The 13724-nt window shown below is 43.9% G+C and overlaps 1 protein-coding gene across 1 annotated transcript in view; it reads right to left on the bottom strand.

The window, feature by feature from the left end:
• Nucleotides 1–13724, bottom strand: part of LOC120066608 (AP-3 complex subunit beta-2) — a 99036-nt gene that overhangs the window by 12785 nt on the left and 72527 nt on the right. Inside the window, exons 16-20 of the mRNA XM_039018032.1 lie at nucleotides 13400–13586; nucleotides 12998–13116; nucleotides 11531–11590; nucleotides 4358–4472; nucleotides 3387–3567 (exon numbers count right to left, since the gene is read on the bottom strand). Coding sequence (XP_038873960.1) covers nucleotides 3387–3567; nucleotides 4358–4472; nucleotides 11531–11590; nucleotides 12998–13116; nucleotides 13400–13586 — 662 coding nt within the window. The remainder of the gene's footprint in view (nucleotides 1–3386; nucleotides 3568–4357; nucleotides 4473–11530; nucleotides 11591–12997; nucleotides 13117–13399; nucleotides 13587–13724) is intronic.

Below are 13724 nucleotides of genomic sequence, written 5' to 3'. Positions count from 1 at the left end.
TGCCATTTTTAAATGGATGTACTTCTGTTCTTGAGCTGTTCTTGTCTATTAATGTCAAATCAAATCAAATTTTATTGGTCACATACACATGGTTAGCAGATGTTAATGCGATTGTAGCGAAATGCTTGTGCTTCTAGTTCCGACCGTGCAGTAATATCTAACAATTTCACAACAGCTACCTTATACACACAAGTGTAAAGGAATGAATAAGAATATGTACATATAAATAAATGGATGAGCGATGAACGTGCGGCATAGGCAAGATGCAGTAGATGCTATAGAGTACAGTATATACATATGAGATGAGTAATGTAGGGTATGTAAACATTATATAAAATGGCATTGTTTAAAGTGACTAGTGATACATTTATTTCATCAACTTTTTTATTATTAAAGTGGCTAGAGATTTGAGTCAGTATGTTGGCAGCAGCCACTCAATGTCAGTGATGGCTGTTTAAAAGTCTGATGGCCTTGAGATAGAAGCCTTTTTTTCAGTCTCTCGGTCCCAGCTTTGATGCATCTGTACTGACCTCGTCTTCTGGATGATAGCGGGGTGAACAGACAGTGGCTCGGGTGGTTGTTGTCCTTGAGTATTTTTTTGGCCTTCCTGTGACATCGGGGTGCTGTAGTTTGCCCCCGGTGATGCGTTGTGCAGGCCTCACTATCCTCTGGAGAGCCTTACGGTTGTGGGCGTAGCAGTTGCTGTATCAGCCGGTGATACAGCCCGACAGGATGCTCTCGATTGTGCATCTGTAAAAGTTTGTGAGTGTTTTCGGGGAAAAGCCAAATTTCTTCAGCCTCCTGAGGTTGAAGAGGCACTGTTGCGCCTTCTTCGCCACACTGTCTGTGTGGGTGGACCATTTCAGTTCACCCATGATGTGTACGCCGAGGAACTTAAAACTTTCCACCTTTTCCACTACTGTCCCGTCGATGTGGATAGGCGAGTGCTCCTTCTGCTGTTTCCTGAAGTCCACAATCATCTCCTTTGTTTTGTTGACGTTGAGTGTGAGGTTATTTTCCTGACACCACACTCCGAGGGCCCTCACCTCCTCCCTGTAGTAAGTCTCATCGTTGTTGGTAATCAAGCCTACCACTATAGTGTCGTCTACAAACTTGATGATTGAGTTGGAGGCTTGCATGGCCACGCAGTCATGGGTGAACAGGGAGTACAGGAGAGGGCTGAGAACGCAACCTTGTGGGGCCCCAGTGTTGAGGATCAGCGGGGTGGAGATGTTGTTTCCTACCCTCACCACCTGGGGGCGGCCCGTCAGGAAGTCCAGGACCCAGTTGCACAGGGTGGGGTCGAGACCCAGGGTCTCGACCCCTGGGTCGCGCATTCAATATGCTGATAAAATTTAGGAAGCCTTGTTTTCAGATTAGCTTTGTTAATATCCCCAGCTAAAATATATGCAGCCTCAGGATATATTGTTTCCAGTTTACATAGAGTCCAACGAAGTTCTTTCAGGGCCGTCGAGGTGTCTGCTTGGGTGGGGATATACACGGCTGTGATTATAATCGAAGAGAATTCTCTTGGTAGATAATGCGGATGGCATTTGATTGTAAGGAATTCTAGGTCAGGTGAACAAAAGGACTTGAGTTCCTGTATGTTGTTATGATCATACCACGACTCTTTTTTCTCCTCTTTTTTTTAATTTTTTTTTTTAATTTTTTTTATCCCCTTTCCCCCCCAATTTTCGTGGTATCCAATCGCTAGTAATTACTATCTTGTCTCATCGCTACAACTCCCGTACGGGCTCGGGAGAGACGAAGGTCGAAAGCCATGCGTCCTCCGAAGCACAACCCAACCAAGCCGCACTGCTTCTTTAACACAGCGCGCCTCCAACCCGGAAGCCAGCCGCACCAATGTGTCGGAGGAAACACCGTGCACCTGGCCCCCTTGGTTAGCGCGCACTGCGCCCGGCCCGCCACAGGAGCGCGATGAGACAAGGATATCCCTACCGGCCAAACCCACCCTAACCCGGACGACGCTAGCCCAATTGTGCGTCGCCCCACGGACCTCCCGGTCGCGGCCGGCTGCGACACATACCACGACTCTTTAATCATAAGGCATACACCCCCGTCCTTCTTACCAGAGAGACGTTTGTTTCTGTCGGCGTGATGTGTGAAGAAACCGGGTGGCTGTACCGACTCTGATAACATATCCAGAGTGAGCCATGTTTCCGTGAAACAGAGAATGTTACAATCTCGGATGTCTCTCTGGAAGGCAACCCTTGCTCGAATTTCGTCTACCTTGTTGTCAAGAGACTGAACATTGGCGAGAATTATACTCGGGAGCAGTGCGCGATGTGCCCGTCTACAGAGCCTGACCAGAAGACCGCTCCGTCTGCGGCGCCGTTGTTTTGGGTCGCCGGCTGGGATCCAATCCATTGTCCTGGGTGGTGGTCCAAACAGAGGATCCGCTTCGGGAAAGTCGTATTCCTGGTCATAATGTTGGTAAGTTGATGTTGCTCTTATATCCCATAGTTCTTCCCGGCTGTATGTAATAATACTGAAGATTTCCTGGGGTAACAATGTAAGAAATAATACATAAAAAAACAAAATACTGCATAGTTTCCTAAGAACGCGAAGCGAGGCGACCATCTCTGTTGACGCCATCATCTCTGGTCTGTTCTGTATTATGTCATGTTTCATATGGACCACAGGAAGAGTAGCTGCTGCTTTCGCAACAGCTAATGGGGATCCTAATAAAATACCGAATACTAAGGTAGGCCAATAATTTTTCATCTAAAAAGTGAGTGAAAGTTTGCAGTACACATTTCTCGAGCGCATCAAAGTTGTATGTTGTGTTGCGATTCACGAAAGGGATGGATGGATGCGTGCCTTGTAAAAATCTTATAGCCTATTCCACAATATATTCTAAAATGTTAACAAAATACACCAAAAGCATCATTTAGGAGATATGAGCAGAGTGTTTCTGATTGGGTTAACAATGATCTTCTAATGTGTTTGTGTGCCTACAATGCCATTGACTACAATGCCAGTGAACAACATGTTCTGGTTTGCAGAGAAATACATTGAAAAAGATAAATGAAACCACTACCGAGGTCTAATACATCTAACTTATCATTTGAAATGTTTTATCACTTATAATGCATGGATTTGATTGATGCATTCAATGTATTTTCACTGTTATCAAAATAACTAATGTTAAGCCATGCAGCCACTTAAAACTTGCTTCAGAGTGGGGGTTCACTACATCACAGGAACGAGCACATTCTAAAGGATGGCAGGTTAGAATGTAGATGGTTTATTATGCATTTATGAACCATATATTGACATGTCGAGTCCAAAACGTGAGGTTTAAAAAATAACAAGGTAGTTTTCAATATTCCGGAATATTTCTTTAAGCGAAAAATGTGTGCTACCTTTCACTTTCTGGAACAGGTTTTCTTGCTTTGATCTTCTCCACATTCTTCTTTTTCTTCTTCCCCTCTTCCTCCTCGTCCTCCTCGCTTGCAGACTCAGACTCCTCGTTGCTCTCCTCACTCTCGGATCCCGAGCCGCTCTCCTCACTGCCACCGCCACTCTCTGAGCCGCTGGCTGTGTCTGAGGCTGGGGGTGGAGAGGAAAGGTTTATATTCATCCCATCCTACACAGATTCTGTCTCATATACTTAAAGGTAGGGTTGCAAAAGACCTGTAAGTTATTGGCATTTTCATTTTTTATTAACAGGTAATCTATGGCAACTTTGGTAATTTATACTTGAATAACTTAATTTTTTATTTATTTATATAAAATAAAATAAAATTGATCATCTTTATATCTGTCTCCACATTTTCTATGAGGTTGTAGTGGAAAATAGGCTAATTAATGAAAAAAGCATTGAATTAACAATGGCATCATTTTCAATTAAACTCTGCAACTGTCACAACTATTGACTTTTTTCACAACTGCCTCAAAAACATTTACAACAAAGACATATTGACATAGTAAAATAAATAAAAGTGTGTAAAAATATAAAGGATATTTCATGCTGAAACCCTGATATTAAACACCAACGGTATTCACTAAGTTGATGGGTTATATTTAGGACAATGTTTTACAGCTTTTTCATCATTTTCTTTAATTTAAAAATCATCTTATCTTATTATTTCATGAAAATTACATAAAATCCTTGAAAGTTTCCCAAATTCCGGTGGTTTTCTGGAAAACGTAATATACCCTTCCTTTGCAACCCTACTCATAGGACATGATAAAACACATATAGGCAAACATTTCCACGGATGCACACACACGCACAAACGCTTTTTACGTCATCACAGTATTATTCTTCATTTTAGGACGTGTGGTGAAGGGGGTTGTGAGGTTGTGTATGGAAGTAAGCAGCCCAAGTCACCACTGTCAGCAGACTCGGTCGGGCCAGACTCGCCCTCCGAGTCAGAGTAGAATGGCTTGTCCGCCTTCTTTTCTTTCCTTTTCTCACGGCTGCTGCACTTGGTCCACTCCGGCACCTGGCAAAGAGGTCAGAGGTCAAAGAGTCAGCCGTGTCACCACCACGTCCGAAGCATTTCAATGGAAGCAGAGAAGAGGGGTTCATCTGAAATGCCACCGTATACCCTAGTGCACTACTTTTGACCAGGGCCCGCATAGGGCTCAGGTCAAAAGTAGTGCGCTAAAGGGGAATGGGGTGCCATTTCGGATGCAGCCAAGGATCGAAGACGCAGCATGGCCATGACTGCTTCCCCCTGGGGCCGACCCTGTGAACCAAACCAACTGGCCATAATGGGCTTCCATTATGGTACAGTCCCGTGAAGCTTTATTTTACACAATTGTCATAACATGTACTGTATAACATGTTTAACTTGTATTTATTGTTTTCCACAACTAGGTGGCAGCACCAGGTGATGCCTTCATGGCCAGTTCGGTAACAGTGTTTGATTTTGATTTTTTAAAGGGAGTAGTTCCAATAAAGATGTGATGTCCTCCAGGAGTAGTCAATGTCCTGGCACTGAAAAATGTAACAACATTAAAATGTATTGTATTAACCAGGGTGTATTCTTTTCTATTCTTACTGATACGGTATGTTAGTTGTTTATCTCACATGCAAAAAACAACAACAACAACCATAAAAAGTAAGAAGAAGAGAAGTTTCAACAAGTGGGAGGACCGTCAACTCTTCTGAAGGAATCGACTCTTTAATGGTATAGAGAGGAGGTTGCTGAGCTGGGTAGTTTTGCTGAGTTAGCTAGGCACAGAACAGCAGCTACGGTAGGCCGGGGGTGTCAAAAAGCACTTTGGCGCTTTGGGGAAGGGGGGGGGGGGGGGGGGGGGGGGGCTCAAAGAGGCAAGCTCTTTGCCACTGACTGACTCACGCTGGTTAAAGTTGTGACTCTTTCAAGCAGCGTAATAACCTGGCAGGACGGAAGAAAGAAAAAGATTGGGATGGAAATGAGATGACAAAAAGGAAGAAAAGTCTAGAAAGAGGTATGAAAAACAAGGCAAAAAGGAACAGACGGATTCAAGTTGCACTTACTCAATACTGTAGTTGTTCAAAAACAGTTTTCACCTCTACGCGATTGTTACAACAAGGATTTATCTTACTCTCTTTAAAAAATATTATTTAACCATAATTAAGCATTCATGAAACAACATTACCAAAGTACTTAAACATTACTTCAACAACTTGAAATTACTTCAACTAGCAATTTGTTAACTTACTTTAACCAAGTTATTAAATAACTTAATAAAGTTAAAAAATTCACAATTACTTATGGTTATCATAATCATTACAGTACACCCAATATCAAAGACTATATATCAATGGTAAAGCATGAGGTGGTGTTTGCTTATTTAACTTCTCTATGGTAGTGCAACCTTGATTGAATGAATCCAGCGGGGGTTGAATGGTGGAATACATGAGGAGAGGAACATAGAAGATCGAGAGAGGCAGATTTTGGATTGGAAACAAGGTTGGCACACACTGCACAACAAGCAAGAGTCAAACACAGCAGTTCACACGCAAAATACACAAACTGTACCACTAACTCAAGTCCAATTTCAGTTACTAAAATTAGAGACCAGTAGCCTAACTATCCATCTAGCTAAGGTCCCTTTCAAAACGGAAACTTTCTCTTCATATAAATAGCTATAAGAGACAGAGCTTCTATAGCATTAATTATTGAAATACGTTCATAGAATACCTGTAGCAATTTACCATCCTTTATAGGCTCAGCTAAGTAATAGTAATAAGTGAATTCCCATCTAAACCAATCGGCACTTTGACATCCAACACCAATCTTTTTTAATATGGTGCCACAGCTGGTGTGCGATCTCTAATATTTATATCCTGTAGTACTGCTCAGCGGAGTTGGAATACTTCAATAAAAACTGTCGACCATACTATTTACCAAGAATTTTCATCTATATTTTTCGTAGCTGTCTATTTACCACCACAAACCAATGCTGGCACTAAGACCGCACTCAACGAGCTATATAGGGCCATAAGCAAATAAGAAAATGCTCATCCAGAGGCAGCGCCCCTAGTAGCGTTTTTTTTTACGCAGGGAAACTGAAATCTGTTTTACCAAATTTCTACCCGCATGTCACCTGTGCAACTACAGGAGAAATAAATCTAGATCACCTTTACTCCACACACAGAAACAAATACAAAGCTCTTCCTCTGCCTCCATTTGGCAAATCTTACCATAACTCTATCCTCCTGATTCCTTACAAGCAAACACTCAAACAGGAAGTGCCAGTGACTCGGTCAATACAGAAGTGGTCCGATGAAGCGGATGCTAAGCTACAGGACTGTTTCCCTAGCACAGACTGGAATATTTTCAGGAATTCATCCGATGGCATTGAGGAGTTTACCACATCAGTCACCGGCTTCATTAATAAAGTACATTGATGACATCATCCCCACAGTGACAGTGCGTACATATCCCAACCAGAAGCCATGGATTACAGGCAACATCCTCACTGACCTAAAGGCTCGAGCTGCCACTTTCAAGGAACGGGACATTAATCCGACGTAGACGTAGAGCCGGAGTAGTAGGATTTGATCTTAGTCCTGTATTGAAGCTTTGCCTGTTTGATGGCTCCTGCTACGACCTTTGACGAGCCATCAAACAGACAAAGCATCAATACAGGCCTAAGATCGCATCCTACTACACTGACTCTGATACTCGTTGGATTTTGCAGGGCTGGCAAACTATTACAGATTACAAAGGGAAACCCAGCCGCGAGCTGCCAAGTGACGTGAGCCTACCAGACGAGCTAAATGCCTTCTATGCTTGCTTCAAGGCAAGCAACACTGAACCATGCATGAGAGTACCAGCTATTCCGGACGACTGTTTGATCACACTCTCTGTAGCCGATGTAAACAGGTTAACATTCACAAGGCCGCAGGGCCAGACAGATTACTAGGACGGGTAAGAGCATGCGCTGGCAAGTGTCTTCACTGACATTTTCAACTTCTCCCTGACACAGTCTGTAATACCTAAATGTTTCAAGCAGACTAACATAGTCCCTTGTGCCAAAGAACGCCAAGGTTATCTGTCTAAATGACTATCGCCCCGTAGCACTCACATATGTAGCCATGAAATGCTTTGAAAGGCTGGTCATGGCTCACATCAACACCATTATCCCATACACCCTGGACCCACTTCAATTCGCATACCACAGATGACGCAAACTCTATTGCACTCCACACTGCCCTCTCCCACCTGTACCAGAGGAACACTTATGTGAGAATGCTGTTCATTGACTACAGCTCAGCGTTCAACACCATAGTGCCCTCCAAGCTCATCCCTAAGCTAAGAACCCTGGGACTGAACACCTCCCTCTGCAACTGGAACCTGGACTTCCTGATGGGCCGCCCCCAGGTGGTGAGGGTAGGCAACATCCCAGCCTCCACGCTGAACCTTTAACATGGGCGCCCCTCAGGGATGCATGCTTAGTCCCCCCTGTACTCCCATCATTAAGTTTGCTGACAACAAGACAGTGGTAGGCCTGATCACCGACGATGATGAGACAGTCTATAAGGAGGAGGTCAGAGACCCGGCAGTGTGGTGCCAGGACAACAACCTCTCCCTCAACGAAAGCGAGACTAAGGAGCTGATCATGGACAGGGGACGGGTTGAGAGCTTCAAGTTCCTCGGTGTCCACATCACTAACGATCTATCATGGTCCACACAAACAACACAGTTGTGAAGAGGGCACAACAATACCTTGGGTTTGGCCGGCCGGGATGTCCTTGTCCCATCGCGCTCTAGTGACTCCTGTGGCAGGCCGGGCGCATGCACGCTGACACGGTCGCCAGGTGTACAGTGTTTCCTCCGACACATTGGTGCGGCTGGCTTCCGGGTTAAGCGGGCATTGTGTCAAGAAACAGTGCAGCTTGGCTGGGTCGTGTTTCGGAGGACGCACGGCTCTCGACCTTCGCCTCTCCCAAGTCCGTACGGGAGTTGCAGCGATGGGACAAGACTGTAACTACCAATTGGATACCAATAAATTGGGGAGAAAAAGGGGTAAAAATAATAATAATAATAATAAAAAAGATTCTATAGCTGCATTACTGAGAGCATATTGACTGGCTGCAACACCGCTTGGTATGGCAACTGCTTGGCTTTGACCACAAGGGGCTACACAGGGTAGTGCATATGGCCCAGTACATCACTAGGGCCAAGCTCCCTGTCATCTAGGACCTCTATAACAGGTGGTGTCAGAGGAAATCCCTAAAAATTGTCAAAGACTACACTCTGCTACCGCACGGCAAGCGATAACGATGCACCAAGTCTGGAACCAACAGGACCCTGAACAGCTTCTACCCCCAAGCCATATGACTGCTAAATAGTTAGTTAAATAGATAACCAAATAAACTGAACAAAAATATAAACGCATCATGCAACAATTTAAAAATTTGACTGAGTTACAGTTCATTTAAGGAAATCAGTCAATTGAAATAAATTCACTAGACCCTAATCTATGGTTTTCACATGACTGGGGATACAGATATGCATCTTTTGTTCACAAACACCTTAAAAAAATGGGCCTCACTGTCACGCCCTGGCCTTAGTATTCTTTGTTTTCTTTATTATTTTAGTTAGGTCAGGGTGTGACATGGGGAATGTTTGTGTTTTGTCGTTTTGGGTGGTTATATGGTAAAGGGGGTGTTGGGTGTAGTGTATGAGTTTGTGTTGAGTTAATGTTTCTAGGTATGTCTATGGTTGAGTGAATGTGTCTAGGTATGTCTATGGTTGCCTGAGTGGTTCTCAATCAGAGACAGATGTCTTTCATTTGTCTCTGATTGGGAGCCATATTTAAGGCAGCCATGGGCATCATGCATTTGTGGGTAATTGTCTATGTCTAAGTGTTTAGTGTCAGCACTTATGTTTGATTAGCTTCACGGTCGTCTGTTTTGTTGTTTTGTTTAGTTGTATAGTGTTCGTGTCGTTTTCGTCTTCTTTCTTTAATAAAGAAGATGTACTTTCCACACGCTGCATTTTGGTCCTCACTCTCTTCGCAAGACGATCGTGACACTCACAATGGGCCTCAGGATCTCATCACGGTATTTCTGTGCATTCAAGTTGCCATTGATAAAACGCAATTATTTTAGTTGTCCGTAGCTTATACCTACACCACCGCCACCATGGGGCACTTTGTTCAAAATGTTGACATTAGCAAACCGGTCCCCCACACAACGCAATACACATGGTCTGCTGTTGAGCGGCTGGTTGGACGTACTGCCAATTGCAATCTGTGGCATTGTGTTGTGTGACAAAACTGCACATTAGAGTGGCCTTTTATTGTCCCCAGCACAAGGTGCACCTGAGTAATGATCATGCTGTTTAATAAGCTTCTTGATATGCCACACCTGGATGGGTTATCTTGGCAAAGGAGAAATGCTCACTAACAGGGATGTAAACAAAATGGGAGAGAAAAAAGTTTTTTGTGCGTATGGAACATTTCTGGGATCTTTTATTTCAGCTCATGAAACATGGGACCAACACTTTACATGTTGCGTTTATATATATTTTTCATAATTACAGTATTTTACTAGGTGAATTTCACTTTTACTTGAGGCATTTTCTATTAAGGTGTCATGACTCTCCTGTGAGGATCCGAAGGATCAGGTTACAGTGAGTCCGCTCTACAGCGCCCTCTCTCTCCCGCAGAGGGGGAGAGGGGTGACGTTGGTCGTTTTATGACGCTCGTAAATACATTGTAGAAACAGGATTGAGGGGAATGAAACCTTTTGTTTCAAGGAGATTACTCCCGCCAAAACTACAACATCAAAAGGCTGGATAATGAACAATATTTCTGTAATCCAGACATTGGGAATGGTCCGTGGGTATTTAAAGAATAATGATGTTAGCCTTCTAAATGAAAAAATTGTTTTTCATATAAAGTCTTAACCAGTCAGTGACCACACCCACGTGGGCACAGACATTATGTCGGCGTCATGGAACGCCCCTTTTGCCAGAGTGCATAAAACCCCTTGTGAAGAATTAACATATCAGACCAAGCCGGTGGACGGTGTTGAACCGGACGTCACAAATGGTTCGACTCTATGAGACCAGAAAAACGTGAAGCGCGGCTGCACGTTGAAATGGTAGGAATTTAAATCTCTAGATATAGTACATTGCTGTGTTGCTAAGGGCGTGTAAAATGGTTAGACTCTACATTAGACCAGCGTGACCGACAGCGTGAGCTGAAAGATACGAAATGGTTAGAAACTCTCTCTCTCTCGAAGACAACACAGGAACATTCAGTCTGCAGCTGTTTAAGTATTATTCAACTGTATGTACGATAGTGGAATTCCTTTGTTTCTCCCTTTCCCTCTCTTTTGAATCCGCCATTTTGTGTAACAAGCCGTCATATCGGTTTAGTCCACTAGGGACCTTTCATTGCATTGTGTTAGTAACCAATAACTATACTGTGTGTGTGTGTGTTTATGTATTTCTCTATGATTATTTAGTTAGTTAGTAAATAAATAATTACGCCAATTTGTATATTGCTGATTCATAATTTATGCTAGGGTTCGTGCAGATATCCAAGAATATTGACTATGACTGATGTAAGAGATATTTATATCTTTAGAGTTTAGTCAGGAGATAGTAACTCGTTAAATAACTTTTCCCGTGGTGCCCCAGATTACTACTTAATGAATTGTCATATGATTCATTTAATTGCGTAATAATTGAACGTGGAATGTAATTATTTTATAAGATAACAGTTTTACTCAAGTATGATAACTGGGTTCTTTTTCCACCACTGGATAGAATCCTCTGCAAAGGGTTATACCCAGCACCAAAAAGGGTTCCCCTATGGGGACACACCGAAGACCCCTATATGGTTCTAATTAGCACCATATAGGGGCTAGACTATCCATACAATAGGATCAACTAGTTATTTGGGCAAACTACCCCATCAAGTGTCTGGAATTAGTTATTTGGATGAACTATCTCTTTAAGTCACTGAAGCGCCCTGTTTGAGTGGTACAGAGAAATTAGAGAGAGAGTAGAGCAGTCAGTAAAAATACACTGCACTCTCAAACGGGAGGCACCTCTCGCCTGTCTCCTAGCAAGCCGATCCGCCCCTCACTGCTGGTTATGACCTCCTCTATCTGCGGACCGAGGGCAGAGAGAGAGAGGTCATGGGGTCAAAAGTCACCAGATACAAATCCACATGTGAACTCGTCTGGAAATCTGCTTTGGTCATGAATGACACATTAATGCAGAATCATGGGGAATGAAAAGACATTGTTAACACAAACATAAACAGTTCACGGAGCAACGATAAACCAAGGGAACAACCAAACCAAATCAAGAATTCAAGTCCCTCCTCCAGTGCAACAAAAACATTTTTTTAAAGGGTTTTGTAGGCTGATTTGGACGTAAGGAGCGAGACTTAAGGATATTGATGTCAGCCTTTGGCACATATCGTTGAAAATGAACCGATGGCACATGGAATGATAATGTGGAAAAATGGGAGCCTCTGTGGTTTGGGTAATTAGAGGTGTTTAGGTGAGACTATACTGCAAGGTGGTTATTTGAGTCTGTGTGGTGTGTTTTAGTAACAGTACATTTTCTGGGTTGTTTTCATTAGGCATCAAACAGAAGAAAACTACTTGGAGTTGTCCAATAAACGCTTATTATGGTTTTCCGTTGTAAAATGAATAAGACCCTGTTTTGCCTCTTTTCTGTGTGTTCCAAGCTGAGCTGCATTGCTGGAAGGTACCCTTCCATCCCTTTATGCCATGTGCCATTGGCTCAAGCAGGTGAGTTATCACCAAAGGGGGTGTGGGTGTGGGTGATTGAGTGTTTGTTACCCTATAGAGGCCAGAGGAGCGAGGGGTCTAATGGGTAGCATAGTATTGGATAAACTTGGCAAGTAGGCCACAGCTAGGCCAGCTAGAGTTTACTAGCGGACACCTGACAGTGATTTCCCAATTTCACTAGTGTGTGCTCAGATGTGATAGCTAACTAGCCTCAGCTGCCATTAGCATAACAATATTCCACTCTGTTACCAGTTGATCGGAGTTGACACTGGGACAGGTGATTCCTGTTACCCAGTCAATTTCAGATTCATTCTGTTACGTTATTAGCTGTTACATAATCATGTTTACTGGGCAGATAATATGGCAACCATACAGTTCAAGCATCTGGGTCCTTGAACTTGACTAAAACAGAATTAACCTTTTCAGGACACATTCTGGCACCACTGGCAGTATGTGCGGAAGCAGCATCCCATTGACAATGCATGGGAGACAATAGGGATGTCCGTAGTGCATACGTGGATGACGTTATGCTAATGAACAGTGAGTGACTGGCAGGTGGACATGATTAATGAAGTCAGTGTTATGTGTCAGTGTTTGGGTGCTACTGCAATTTGGTGGTGGTGCTGCGCCCCCTCCAAGGCAATGCCCAACTAGAGGAGCGCCCCCTCGGGCCCCCCTCGGGTTTTGGGGGGCCCCTAGAGGCCCCCTGTCTCTGGCTGTTACTGTTTCCACTGCACGCACAGACTCCTTCACCTCCACGTTGCGCACAGAGGGGTCTGGGGCGGCCTCGGGCCAGTCGGGCAGCACCTGGTAGCCGCCGGCCTTGGCATTCAGTAGGTGGGACAACGAGCCCAGCTGGAAGTGGTCTCGATCTGGAAAACACAGAGGAAAAAAGACCGTAAGATCCACATAATTTCATAAAACATTATTATATTGTATCTCTATGGTATGAATTATGGTTAGGACCATGTTTACTTACAATTTATTTTTAAAAGGCTCATGTCTGACAACACAAAACAGAAATAGTAAGAGTCTCAGATCTGGTTGTGGCATCTTGCCAACTCTGCGGTCATTATCGCCATAGACGTTGGCAGTAGAGCACAAACTGATCTGGGACCAGGATAGTAAAAAATAACACCATCTGATGAAAGACACCTTTAAATGGAGACTCGAGGACGGGCGCAGGCTTAAGGGCCAGGAACAGCTTCTTGGCATACTTGCTGAGGGCACCACTCTTGTCAGTGGGCACGATGAGCTGGCGGATGAAGCGCGCCCGGTCGCGAATGTCATAGTTCTGGTCGTACTTGGCCAGGTTCAGCACGTACTGAGTGAGCAGTTTTGTCTGAGGGAGGAGAGGAACAAGGGAGGAGGGAGTGTGGGAGGAGGGGAAAAGAGAGAGAATGTTACTTTCAACTGGAGGGAGGTGACAGCTTGGTGCCAGAGACAGAGAGAGAGAGACACAGAGAGAGAGATTTCAACA

This window comes from Salvelinus namaycush, chromosome 21, assembly GCF_016432855.1.
Source record: "Salvelinus namaycush isolate Seneca chromosome 21, SaNama_1.0, whole genome shotgun sequence".
In the NCBI taxonomy this organism is placed as follows: Eukaryota; Metazoa; Chordata; class Actinopteri; order Salmoniformes; family Salmonidae; genus Salvelinus; species Salvelinus namaycush.
The sequence above is the reverse complement of the archived record's forward strand: the minus strand, read 5'-3'. Positions and strand labels throughout refer to the sequence as shown.